At 44.2% G+C, this 13,431-nt stretch overlaps 1 protein-coding gene across 1 annotated transcript in view; it reads left to right on the top strand.

Moving 5' to 3' along the window:
* VPS53 (VPS53 subunit of GARP complex) overlaps positions 1-13,431 on the top strand; it is a 136,514-nt gene that overhangs the window by 87,715 nt on the left and 35,368 nt on the right. The window contains exons 14-17 of the mRNA XM_044248201.1: positions 1,916-2,158; positions 5,074-5,221; positions 10,881-10,963; positions 12,133-12,211. Of these exons, the coding sequence (XP_044104136.1) occupies positions 1,916-2,158; positions 5,074-5,221; positions 10,881-10,963; positions 12,133-12,211 (553 nt within the window). The remainder of the gene's footprint in view (positions 1-1,915; positions 2,159-5,073; positions 5,222-10,880; positions 10,964-12,132; positions 12,212-13,431) is intronic.

The following is a 13,431-nucleotide window of genomic DNA, read 5'->3' as shown; positions in this document are numbered from 1 at the left end:
GACATCCTTATGTTGGAGGGTAAAGTGTTAAAAAAATAATAATAATGAAGTGTGACTGTGTCACAGATGACAGAAGTTGAAATTGAGACAGAGGGTTGGCGTGAATAGAAGCCATCTGGGCCAAGCCTACGGATGAGTGGAGAGGTGAAGGGGAGCATCTTGGCCTGGGGAGGCATCCAGGCATCACAGGCGAGGGCCCAGAGTCAGGGACAGAGACGGGGCAGGGGGCAGTTAAGGTGAGTTGGGCTGGAGTGGAGGGGCCCTGTGCAGGTGGGATGGACAGAGGTGGCAAGGTGGCAAGGTGGAGCAGGCAGAGGTGGCGAGGAAAGGGGACTGTGACCCTGCAGCTTCCCAGGTTGGCTGGAAGTTCCTTCCCTGCTCACTGACCCAACACCACAAGGACCCAGCCCAGGCCCTGAAGTTCTTTGAGGGCCGAGTGGCGACATCTGGGTATAATCAACTTTCAGTAGGAAAAGCTCTTGGGTAAAATGTCAAATTTTCTCCTATTCCTGCTAATTGATGCTGTGTGTGGTTCTTGTCTTGGTCTTCCTGTTATATAAATACATTTTGAAAGCACAGCTGGATTCCTGTAGCCTGAGACAGTAACCTAAAAAGACATAAAATGTCAAGGGGTGGGGACTCCTCCCATTCTTCGTACAGCTCAACCGTGTAGGAAACAATGAGTAGAGAGCCCTGCTGGACCCGAGCTGTGGTGACTCAGTATGACTGAGGCACGCTCGGTGATGTTTGAGAGGGGAGTGGGGGGACAGCTGCCACCATTTGTCACCATCATGACCTGCAGTAAGCCTGGGGCTGCCACACCCTGCCTTCTCCAAGATTTTTTACACCTTCAGTTCTCAAAGTTTTAAGGAGAAAAACTACATTAAAGGAGAAGGAAAATGTTAGAATACTTTACTGTTTCTCCCTGCTCAGGTTTCTGTCCCGTGGGCACATTTAGGTTAACGATAGACTATTTACTGACATCATAACCTTGTTGTGTTTTTGGAGATGGGAAGGTAGAGTGGTTACAAGCATGAGGTTTGAGCCAGGTCGTTTGGTTTTGAATCCCGGGTCCCCTACCCCCTTGCTCTGTGACCCCAGACAAGGTCCTTAACTTTTTTGCTCCTTGCTTTTTGGAAAATGAGGACAGGAGTACTATCTACTTTGTAAGGTTACTGGGAAGAGTGAGTGAAAGTCAGTGAGAGGATGCTTCTCAAGTGCTGACGTGGGCGCCTGGGTGGCTCATTGGGTTAAGCTTTTGCCTTTGGCTCGGGTCATGATCTCAGGGTCCTGGGATCGAGCCCTGAATCTGGCTCTCTTCTCAGCGGGGAGCCTGCTTCCCCCTCTCTCTCTGCCTGCCTCTCTGCCTACTTATGATCTCTCTCTCTGTCAAATAAATAAATAAAATCTTTAAAAATAAAAAAAGAAATAAAAATAAAGTGCTGACATGGTGTGTGCCCGGGACATCATATAAGTGTTCAGAAAATGATCACTATTGTTACTTAGGGTTTTCATCTGTGGAGAGGGGAGATGGTGCTGATAGGGTAGTAGGACCAGGGGAGACATTTAAATGGTAGCTTCTAGGCTCAGCTGGGCCACTAAATTATGTGACAAATTTTCTAGACCTTAATTTTTTCATCTCTTAGAGGGTCCCCTAATAACTTAGCTCCCCTCACAGAGGCTTGGGGTCAGATGTGATCATGAAATGCCCGGAAAAAGTATAGAGCAGCACACAAGTAAATGCCAAGTGTTCTTGCTGCTGCTATTGTTGGAGTGCTGGTGGTAGTTAATGAAGATAGGGATGGACATGGTCCAGCTTTAAATGTGAAGAGCATTAGGAATTGTTCACTCATGACAGGCAAGCACATTTGCTTTATGTTTCTTGAAATAACATCATAGACTTTCTTCCTCCTAGAAACCTTGGCGAGCTGATTGATCGGTTTGTGGCCGATTTCAAAGCCCAGGGGCCACCTAAGCCCAACACTGACGAAGGGGGTGCCGTGCTCCCCAGCTGTGCTGACCTCTTTGTCTACTACAAGAAGTGCATGGTGCAGTGCTCCCAGCTCAGTACTGGGGAACCAATGATCGCCCTGACCACCATCTTCCAGAAGTACCTCCGAGAATATGCCTGGAAAATCCTTTCTGGCAATCTACCTAAGTGAGTGCTGTTCTTTCTGACCTCAGTAGGGAAGTAAGATTCTGAAAATGCCTAAATATGGGAATCTAGGGAAATCTCCTCTGACATTGTTTACTGAACTGCTAAGAGTCTGAAGGAGGGAAACACTCTTACTGAGTTCCCGAGGGTCTGAAACTATTTCCTTTCTAATGGGATTCCACAGCTGATCAAGACCTTTGGGGGAAATGCCCACATTGGCTGCCAACACAGGTCAGATCTTAACCCCAGTGGACCCAAGGGAGTCGTTCCATTATGTATGTATTTAATTTATCTAGGTTCAACAATAGGTTGTTGGCCAAAAAAGGTAAGGTGGTGGTAGCAATCACTCTTAAACAGCATGGGTAGTTTCATTCAATGAGAGCATACCCTAGGATGATGAGCACACGGGAGGCATGAGTCTGCTTTTCCCTCGATGTGATTACGTTCCAGAGTCTCTCTTATGGTGTGTGTCTTGTTGAATATAGTCTAATGTTTGAAGTATAGTAGGATTTGGGGAGAGGGGGTTGCCTAGCACAGCCCCTAATTATCGTGGCTTCACTATATTCTGGGACATTAGAATATTGTTATATTGCTTATTAATTGAAATTAATTGCTGTTCGACTAAAGTTTAAAGATTTTTGGTTCTGGGGCACCTGGGTAGTTCAGGCGGTTAAATGTCTAACTCTCGATCTCAACTCAGGATTTGATCTCAAGGTCGTGAGTTTAGGCCCCACACTGGGTTCCCCGTTGGGCATGGAGCCAAAGATTTTTGGTTCTATAGCAATTTCGATTATGGTAGATTATGATCTAAAGTAATGCTTTGGAATTTAGTATTTATAATCATCCCCATGGCTAAATTCAGTAATTCTGAAAGTAGTTGCTGTTATTTTCACTAAAATGTGTCATATATGGGAGTTTTACATTATTTGGAGGAAAGAAAATAAAAGCCCTATGCTCTAACCAGAGATTTGAAGTAACAGATATATTTCACCAATGAAAATTTCTTTGACTATGATAAAAACATTTTTAAGATTCTTTAATAACTTTTATTCTGATCATCAAAATATTATAGTTCAGAAAACACAGAAGAGCAGAAAGATACAAGTAAAGTTAACTATAATCTCACCACCCAGAGAAAACAAATTTAACCTTTTGGTATATGTTTTTCTGGTTTTTTATTTATAAATATAATGTGTGTGATTTTGTGGTTTTGTTTATTTAAGGGTATTGGGACTGTACTGCTTGGAGTTTTATACCATGTACCGTGCTGCTTTCACTCAGCATCGTCCTGCCCTGGCATTTTCCCCATGTGTCACAGCAGGAAACAAATGATGCACTCAGCTAGGGTATTGTTACCAAAGCAACTATTCACAGAAAAGGGGGAAAGTGAAAGGAGCCAACAGAGGATTCTGAAGCATCCAGATACTAGGTGGTGATTGTTACTACTTTAAAACTCCCTTGAGAGGGACGCCTGGGTGGCGCAGTTGGTTGGACGACTGCCTTCGGCTCAGGGCGTGATCCTGGAGTCCCGGGATCGAGTCCCACATCAGGCTCCCAGCTCCATGGGGAGTCTGCTTCGCTCTCTGACCTTCTCCTCGCTCATGCTCTCTCTCACTGTCTCTCTCAAATAAATAATAAAAATAAAATCTTTAAAAAAAAAAAAACTCCCTTGAGAGCTGGGGCTGTGGACAAATGGTTGCCACACAGAAAATGGAGAGCCACAGTCCCTGCCAGCACCACACGGAAGCACAGGGAGTGGGAGGCCTTGTTAGGATTCAGACTTTTCTCTCCCCTACCTCTCCGCCTTCTTGTCGCATCTCCTGGTGACTTGACTGAACCCAACAGGAGGCCAAAAGACCAGGGAGCCAGGGTGATAAGTCTGTAGAGGTCAGTCTCCTGAGCCACAGAGAAGGGAAGGGAAGAGTAACAGAGTAATGGATGGATCTGGGAGGCCAGCAGAGAACATTCAGCACTTTTCATGATGTCGTGCTAATCCAACATGCAGGAGAACCTCACTGAGCTTCTGACGTTTTTACTGACCATTCTCTTACTTGATCATTTAGGTTGGGTTTACTACTTTAGTATTTTAAATAACACTCAGGAAAGCATCCCTGAACAGGAGTAGAACTACTGGGTCAAATATGTGAACGTGTCTTTTAAGCTCGTGAAATACACCTCCAGGAAGTTTGGACAGCTTCATGCCCCTGACCCATAGAGCAAGAGAGTGTCCGCACCCTCACACCTTTGTCAGTGCTGGAAATGAAGATATTTTCTAATCTGTGACTACTAGGAAGACCGGGCAGTTTTAAGGTTATTTTTTTGATGTTTTTAAGGTAAATGTCACTGAATTCTGTCTGCTTTAAAAAGAACTTGGACTCTCACAGTTGAAAGAGCAGGAGGTTTTATAACTCTTTCTATGTTTTGTGAACACGTGATTAGATCAGTAGGCAGGGAGGAGGCAGTCGGGGCTTTGGGCAGGAACCATGTATTAGCATTCACCTTGGTACCCCACCACAAGCACAATGTACAAACTCCTGTGCAGAATTTTCTTACCTGAAACAGTGGTGAAACAAGCTTTATGCTACAGATGATCCTGAATGAGCTCTCCAGATCAGGAGATGGCAAGCTAAGCAGAGGCCACTCGGCAGCCTTCTCTGCAAGTATCCAGGTCATCATAGTTACTATGACCAGTTACTGGCTCACTGTTGGAATTGTTTCTTCCTACTCCTGATGGTCAGAGAACTTAAACAGATGATAGTCAAGGTAAGGTCAGTAGGAAAAGGCTCATTGTATGTGGGTTTGTTTGGGCGACATCCAGTCTTTCCTTCCCCCTTTTCTTTGTCTTAAGATGGGCAGTTACCAGTTCAGGAAGCTAATGAGAAGCCCCCTCCTAACCACTTCCTGTTCCCCTTCCTCAGAACCACAAGCAGCAGTGGGGGGCTGACCATCAGCAGCCTCCTCAAGGAGAAGGAAGGCTCAGAAGTAGCCAAGTTCACGCTCGAGGAGCTCTGCCTCATCTGCAGTATCCTGAGCACAGCCGAATACTGTCTGGCCACCACCCAGCAGGTGAGCTGCCCGCCGCTGCCTTTTCCAGAACCATCTGGGCCTCCTAACTCAGTAGGTAAAAAGTGTGGGCCCTCACAAGCCATATACAGCCTTGAGAAGATTGGTTGGTCATAGAGGAAAACTGCAGCAGCCAGCAGACGGTCCAGGCAGCCATCTTACAGCAGAGCCTTGTTAAAAGGAGACCAGGGAAGAAAGTTTGACCGATCTCCTCCCCAGGCTAGTTTCAGCTGCTCAAAAGACATACCCTTTTGAAAGTAGGTCAGTAGCACTGTCTCCCCTATGAGAAAAGCAGTGACAGACTTAACGATGCTAGGACCCGGCCACTGGTGGCGATGAGTCACAGCCAATGACTCCATTCTCAGAAGTGTTACGAGGCTAAGCAAAATCCTTTGGGCTTTTATGCGTCTCCTGAAATGTACACAGCATTCCCAGTCTGCCTAAACCAACAACCATTGTTTGGATGCTGACGTTCAGGAACTGTGAAGCAGGAAAGGATGATGCTGCTCCTGGAGCTCCCCATTAGCAGAAGGAAGACCCAGAAGAATTTTTCACTTAGCCTCCAGCGTGGGATTAGAAGTTCCTTTTCACATTCAGGCTGGAATTCACCTAAGGCCAAGGGAAGGAAAAGAACTAGAGAAGGTTGTGCTCTTGCCCCCTCTTAGGGTTTATTATTTACACATGTCTGGATCACAGGAAGGTAATCATAAGTGATGGTTCAGACAGTACAGCTCAGAGTGCCTGTGAGCCAAGGCATGAATACAGGAGGCCAAAATAAGAAGTGTTCCCCCCAAAGCTTCACAGTTGAGGTTAAGCCAGCCAGAGGCAGTAGCTTGCTCTCTGCGGGGATGTGGTCACACTGAATCACACAGGGAATGATCTGGCAAGGTTTGGCCTTGGAGTCAGAGACAGTACTCCCTTTAGCCCCAAGAACTCCCAGGGCAGGATGGCAGTGTCTGTGAGGACCTCCAAGTCAGAGGTCCCAGAGTTTGGTGTTGAAGAAATGCTATCTATTTAACTGTTTTGGATGTGTGCAGAAAAGGAAGATGCACGCGCGTGTGCACGTGCGCGCGTGTGTACACGCACACACTGGAGTATTTTAAAAATAAAAGTCAATTAAGTAAATAAATAAATAATTTAAAAAATTAAAAAGAAAAGTAAAATGACCGTGGAACCAAAGGGGGGAAAAAACATAAAAATGATGACTCTTAATTCCATCACAATCACATAATCGTATTAGCAATTTGGAGTACTTCTTTCAGTCCTTTTTCATGAACAGTTTTGTATGCTATCATCTTAACTTAATTCAGTCTCATATCCCTTTGTTGTTTTTATTAACATCACAGCACTAGCATTTCTCCTGTTTCTATAATGTCTTTATTAGCAGCATTATTAATTGTTACATAATATTTCATTAAGGGATAATACCATTAATTATTTCACAGTATCCCTCATAATTGTTTATGCTGTTTCAGGATTTTGCTTCTAAAGTACTCCTACAAAGAACATCTAATATGTTTTATGTTATTTTTCTACAACAGATTCTTAAAAGTTCTAGAAGTACTAGTAGACCAAAGATCATTTTGATGACTCATGATAGATGTAGCCAATTTTTTTGTTATTTAGTGAAGTTTTTTTTCTAAGATTTTATTTATTTGTCAGAGAGAGCGCACGCGCGCACACAAGCAGGGGAAGCAGGAGGCAGAGGGAGAAGCAGGCTCCCCGATGAGCAAGGAGCCAATTTGGGACTCAATCCCAGGACCCTGGGATCATGACCTGAGCCAAAGGCAGATGCTTAACTGACTGAACCACCCAGGTGTCCCTAGTGAAGATTATTTTTACTGATCATAAAAGTCATTCTTAGGGGCACCTGGGTGGCTCAGTGGGTTAAGCCTCTGCCTTCGGCTCAGGTCATGATCTCAGGGTCCTGGGATCAAGCCCCGCATCAGGCTCTCTGCTCAGGGGGGAGCCTGTTTCCCCCTCTTTCTCTGCTTGCCTCTCTGCCTACGTATGATCTCTCTCTCTCTCTCTCTCTGTCAAGTAAATAAAATCTTTAAAAAAAAAAAAAAGTCATTCTTAGCACCTATATTGTGATCTCTAAATACCATTGTCCCCTAAAAGAAACCAGAGATTCCTCGAGAATTGAGTAATTGCGGGTCTGGGAGAGGAAATGTACAAGGTGAGCCTGGAACATCATGTCATGCAAAAAGCAAGAAAAATATCAAAGATGGTAACAGTCATTTCGGAGGGATTCAGGAGCCATAATGGGCTTCTTGTACAAAAGGATGTGTGGATATGCCCAAGTCTTAACTCCCAGTACCTGTAAATGTGACCCTGTTCAGAAATAGGGTCTTTGAAGCTGTAATCAAGTTAGGATCTCAACAAGAGATTATCTTGCATTTAGGGTGAACCCTAATCCAATCCAAGGAATAAAATCCAATGACTGGCATCCTTAGGAAAGGGAGATCTAACCAACACAGGGAAGAAGGCCACATGAAGATAGAGGCAGAGATTGGAGTGATGTGCCTATAAGCCAAGGGACACCAAGGATTGCCAGCAACCAGAAGACAGAAGAGAGTGGAATAGTTTCTTCCTCAGAACTTCCAGAAGGAACCAACCCTGCCAACACCTTATTTTGGGCTTCTGGCTTCTGAAACTATGAGAGAATAAACTTCTGTTTTGAGCCACCACGTTTTGTAGTGATTTATGAGAGCAGTGTAAGAACCTAACACAGGAGCCAAGGAATAAGCTCTGCTGGTCAGAGGTGGGCTGTATAAACATCAATGAAAAGTTAACTGCAATGCACCGAAAACATCAGATATGTTTATATCCATGTGGTTTGATGATTTCTCTTTTCTTAGTGCACTATCTTTGAAGAGCCTAAGAAACCACTGGTATGAATTGAATACTGGTAAATAAAGGGAAAGTTCTTAACCTTTCTTTCCTATTGAACTTATACCTCAGATCAAGGAAATCATTGACAATGGGAAATCGCTCTCTCTCTCTTTTTTAAGATTTTATTTATTTAAGTGAGACAGCACAAGCAGGGCAGAGGGAGGACAAGCAGACGCTTAGCCAACTGAGCCACCTATGGCCCCAGGAAATACCTCATTATAAAGCAGAATTTCAGCTAGTAAATGAAGAAGAAAAGAATTAGAATATCATTCTTTTATGTCTCCTTATGAAATAAGGGATCTGGCATTGACCATCAATGGCTGCTGACATTACAAAATAGAGACAAGCATCATGTATCTCCTGATAAAAGTACACAACACCAGGATGCCTGGGTGGCTTAGTCAGGTGAGCCTCTCAGCCTTTGGCTCAAGTCCTGATCACAGTCCTGGGATCAAGTCCCTCATTGGGCTTCTTGCTCAGCAGGGAACCGGCTTCTCCCTCCGCTTTCCGCTCCCCCGGCTTGTGCTCTCTTATTCTCTCTCCATAAGAAATAAATAAGTAAAGTCTTTAAAAAAAAAAAAAAAAAAAAAAAAAGCACAACACCATCATGAAATAGGTTTCTTAAAATGAGAGAGCGAGAGAAGAACCTGAATCTGATCAGGCTTCTACATCAAATTACAATTTACAGAAAATACAAGGAACAGAGGAACATGTTAATACCTCATGGTTACAATCAACAAAATCCAACCTATAGGAAATTCTAGAGAGAATCCAAACAATCAAGTTTCCTTAGGAAAAAAATTGCAGGAAGAGGGCAAAAAGAAATGGAAGGAAAAACCAGAGACAAGAATTGGAAAATAAAAATTTAAACAATACCAATTATTGATATCGGTTCATTAATTGTGTAACACTTTTACACCTGTTGTTGTGTTCCTTCATCCAAGAGCTCTTCAGGAAGCACTTACTATGGTAAGGACCAGGCACTGTATTTGGCGTTAATTAACAGTAGTGAACAGGGCGCCTGGGTGGCTCAGTGGGTTAAGCCACTGCCTTCGGCTCAGGTCATGATCTCAGGGTCCTGGGATCGAGTCCCGCATCGGGCTCTCTGCTCGGCAGGGAGCCTGCTTCCCCCTCTCTCTCTCTGCCTGCCTCTCTGCCTACTTGTGATCTCTCTCTGTCAAATAAATAAATAAAATCTTTAAGAAAAAAAAAAAAACAGTAGTGAACAAAGTAGATAGTTTTTTACTGTCAGGGAATTTAGAATTAAAGGAGGAGCCAAGACAGTAATAAGTAGCCAAGATGTAACTTCAATTTTGTGGCGAGTGCTAGGTAGGGAGTTGTCTACTGAAGTAGCTGGTCAAGGAGGGCATCTCTGAGGAGAGGTGATATTGAAGCAGAGACGGAGGGTGGGCAAAGGAGACTGCCAGGTGAGGAGTGTGGAAGGGTTGGGAGGTGGTGGGTGGCAAAGCAAGGGAACCAGTTAGGAAGGGTGAGCAAGGAGCGTTTCAAGAAGACAAAGCAGGAAGTGTGAAGTATGAAGGCCCTGAGGAGGTGTGTGTGAACTTGGTATGTTCCAGGACCTTAAGTTACAGCACAAAGTGAAGCCAAACAGGCAAGGGGGGAAGAAGATGTGAGCCAGAGAGCCTGACGGAACCCAAATCATAGTTAGAAAGTTTGGATTTTTTTTCAGTGTAACAGGAAAAGGCCACTGAAGAGCTGAAGCCTTGAAAGCCTTTACTGTAATTTGCTTCATCGGTCCCTTATAAGCATGTGGATGGTTTCCAGTTTTGTCACTAACATAAACAAGATCAGAATGGAAGCTTCATGGAACGAGTATCTTCTCTGTTTTGTTCACTTAGTAACTCATATATACTCTTGTTGCAGAGCTGGGCACAAAACAGGCTTTCTGAAAATTGTGGTTAAATTCATGAATGCTGCGAAGAGTATTCAGGGATCTTTGTATATCATACTCATTCTTGTCGAAGTCTATTTCTAGATGTGAAATTGCTGTTTTAAAGAGTGTGTGTATTTACATTTCTGCTTTTTAAACAAATTACCTTCTGAAAGGATACATGAATTTACACATCCCTAAGAGCATTTTTAAATTTAAGACAAAATACTCATTATTCTTGAGTTTGTGTAATCAATGGCTTTGGGAGTGTTGAGTGAGTCAGTTCCCGGGATGCTTTGAGATGTTTACAATTCTTGGTCAGTTGTCTTTTTCTCTGAGGCAGCTGGGAGCATGGCCAGTGTTTCTCTGTTTGGCTGTAAGCTGACGAAGGCAGACTGTGTTTCTTTTGTTTACCTCGGTATCCCCAACACCTTAACATAGTGGGTGGCCCGTCGGAGCACTCAATGAATACTTGAACTGGTTTTACTGCCGCTCACCGCGAGAGGCTTCCAGTGCTGGTGAGCGAGCCTGCATTCAGTTCATGGAGCAGGGAGGATCCTGAAAACTGGGGTCTTTTTAAAATTAATGAAATAAATTGTCAGTGTATCATAAGAGACAATTACAGCCCAGTGCTAAAGGGCAAAGGTTCTGGAGGAAGTTTGACTCCCGGCCCTGCTGTCACACCTCTATTTTCTCTTCTGTAAAATGAAGATAATAGTAGAATCTACCTCATGGGGTTGTGAGAATGAAGTGAGTCAGGACATGAAAAGTGCCCAGAATTGTACCTGAGTCATCAAACTCAGTAAATATTACGTGCTCTTATGATGATACTCCTTTGGATCATTGTTAAGCATGTTTTTCTCTCATTTTTAATAGCTAGAAGAAAAACTCAAGGAAAAAGTTGATGTAAGTCTGACTGAACGAATCAATCTGACTGGAGAAATGGATACGTTCAGCACGTAGGTACCTTGCACATACTTGCCCTTTACCCCCCCCCACAAAGCAACATGTCTTGGACTGTCGGCTTTCGGCCACCACAGAACCTAAGAGGTTTCCAGGGCCCCTTGTTGAATGAGGATTATTCTCCAGCAGCCAGTAAGAAGAAGCATCAGAAGCTAGTGCAGCTGCCTCCCATTTGCCCTGCTCAGAGGCAGTCATTTTTAGCTTACAGGGTCTTTATTGTTGCCCTATCTAGAATAACGAAAGAGAAGAAATCCTCCCTTGACCATCCCTGCAGGAAGGTCAAGTCCAAGGCCTCCTGTCTGCCTCCCACACCACCCCAAATCCACAGAGGGCCAGCTCCACTTCAGTGTCTTAGAACACAAAGTGTGAGCAGCTTGATTTTAGCCAGGTGGGGGGAGGGGGATGGTTGGAGTAGAAGGTGTCTATCCAAGAAGTTCAAACTGTTAAAGCCTTCTCAGAATAGTTCTTTCACTAGTGTTGCCTTGCAGGGTTTTTTTTGTTTGTTTGTTTGTTTGTTTGTGGTCAGTAAATGAGATTAAGGGAGGCCATTACTAAGGAAAAATCAGGATTCTCTTCTTAGGTCATTTCCTCTCCTTTTCCCAGCTTTTTATTTTCCCCCCCAAGTTCTCATTTAAACATTTTGAACGAACAGGTGCTCTTAGAGGAAGAAGTGAAGGAGGGATTCTGAGTGGAGTGATTAGGGAGACTAGCCGTGAAATTTTTCGACCTGACTCCGTGGGGGACACACCCAAATAAGACCAGGACATGCAAGCAAGTATGAAGAGCCAAGACGTTCCTCGTTGTCATCCATTCCTTTTTGAAAGCAAACTCATGTTTTTCTGATGAAATGATGAAACTGATTTTGATATGGGGCTGTGTTAGTCATTCAAAAAGTTACTTCTTTAAAGTGATGACCTCCGGGGCGCCTGGGTGGCTCAGGCATTAAGCATTTGCCTTCAGCTCAGGTCATGATCACAAGGTTCTGGGATCAAGCCCTGCCGTCGGGCTCCCTGCTCAGCGGGAAGCCTGCTTCTCCCTCTACCACTCCCCCTGCTTGTGTTCCTTCTTTCACTGTCTCTCTCTCTCTCTCTCTCTCTGTTAAATAAATAAATAAAATTTTAAAAAATTATTAAGTGATGACCACTGTAATTTGTTTGATTTGCAGTGTCATCTCTAGCAGCATCCAGTTGTTGGTCCAAGATCTGGATGCTGCCTGCGATCCTGCCCTGACTGCCATGAGCAAGGTGAGGTTGGGGAAGCGCTTCTTCTTAGACCTCAAAGAGTGACCGCAGGTGCTTGCTATCGTCCCTGGCCGGTGGCTTCTTCGGGTTCTTCACTGCTTCAAGTGTCAGCTGGGAGGAGACTGAAAGGCCTCTAGGAGATGAGTTTATCTTGTGCCTTAGGCCAATTGCTTGTCCTCTGAGAATAAGACAGGGAGTAGGTATGTTTGGTACGTCTTTGTTGAGCATCTGACACATGTGAAAAACCTTAAAGGGGGGGTCTCACCAGAATGGGCGTTTTTGTTAGTGCTTACAGCAGTAGCTTCTTACTCTTTCTGAGCTCCGGTATCAGCGCAGTAATATTTGATCAGATTGTGGACCTTGGTTTCCTGCTGTCATGGTGGCGCATCGGTCGGGCTCCGTCCCTTCCTGGAGCACATGCTGCCTTATGTTACTGTTCGGCTTTGATGCACCCTTTTCTTCCTAAAAGTACCCAAATTCCTGAATTGCATGGACCATACAGCCTATGGAAGACTCTCTTGTTCATTGATTAATTAAGTTGGAAATGGGCAGTTCTTTCTTGATTCTTTAATCCAAATAACATGAGGCTATCTACGCTAGAATTTCTAGAGCATGGGTCAGCAAACTAAATAAGTTTTTTATTGGAACACAGCCATGCTCATTCATGTATATATTACCTGTGGCTGCTTTTGTGTTACAATGGCAGAAACACTTAATGAGTAAGTCAGTCATGAGACCATATGGCTCAAAAAGCCTAAAATACTGACTGGCCCTTTCCAGAAAAAGTTTGCCAGTGCCTGTTCTTGAGGTATCAGATTCTTGTAGCAGTCTTCTGGAGAAAGAACTTCTCTGGAACCCACTGGACAGTAGCAGAGTACAGTGGAAAAAACACTGGCTTTGGAGTCAGATGGACCGAACTCTCCTCATTCTTCCTCTGGGGGTATTGAGCAAACAATTTAACCTCTGTGGGCCCGGGTGATCCCATCAGTACATGAAATGCAGCTCTCTGCCCCCCAGTGTTGCAAGGATGGGGCATGAAGAAAGTGACTGGCCTGGTGCCAATCCGTGTTGCTGCTCTTTCCCTCTGGTCAGGAGGGGTGGCCGTGTCACAGGGTTGTGTAAGCACACATTTGGTCTGAATTTAGTTTTGTAGTAGATCATAAATATTTAACAAAAATAGGATGAAAACCAAAGCTTAAGCTGCAGGGTTTTATGAAGCTAAG

This window comes from Neovison vison, chromosome 5, assembly GCF_020171115.1.
Source record: "Neovison vison isolate M4711 chromosome 5, ASM_NN_V1, whole genome shotgun sequence".
Lineage (NCBI taxonomy): Eukaryota > Metazoa > Chordata > Mammalia > Carnivora > Mustelidae > Neogale > Neogale vison.
The sequence above is the reverse complement of the archived record's forward strand: the minus strand, read 5'-3'. Positions and strand labels throughout refer to the sequence as shown.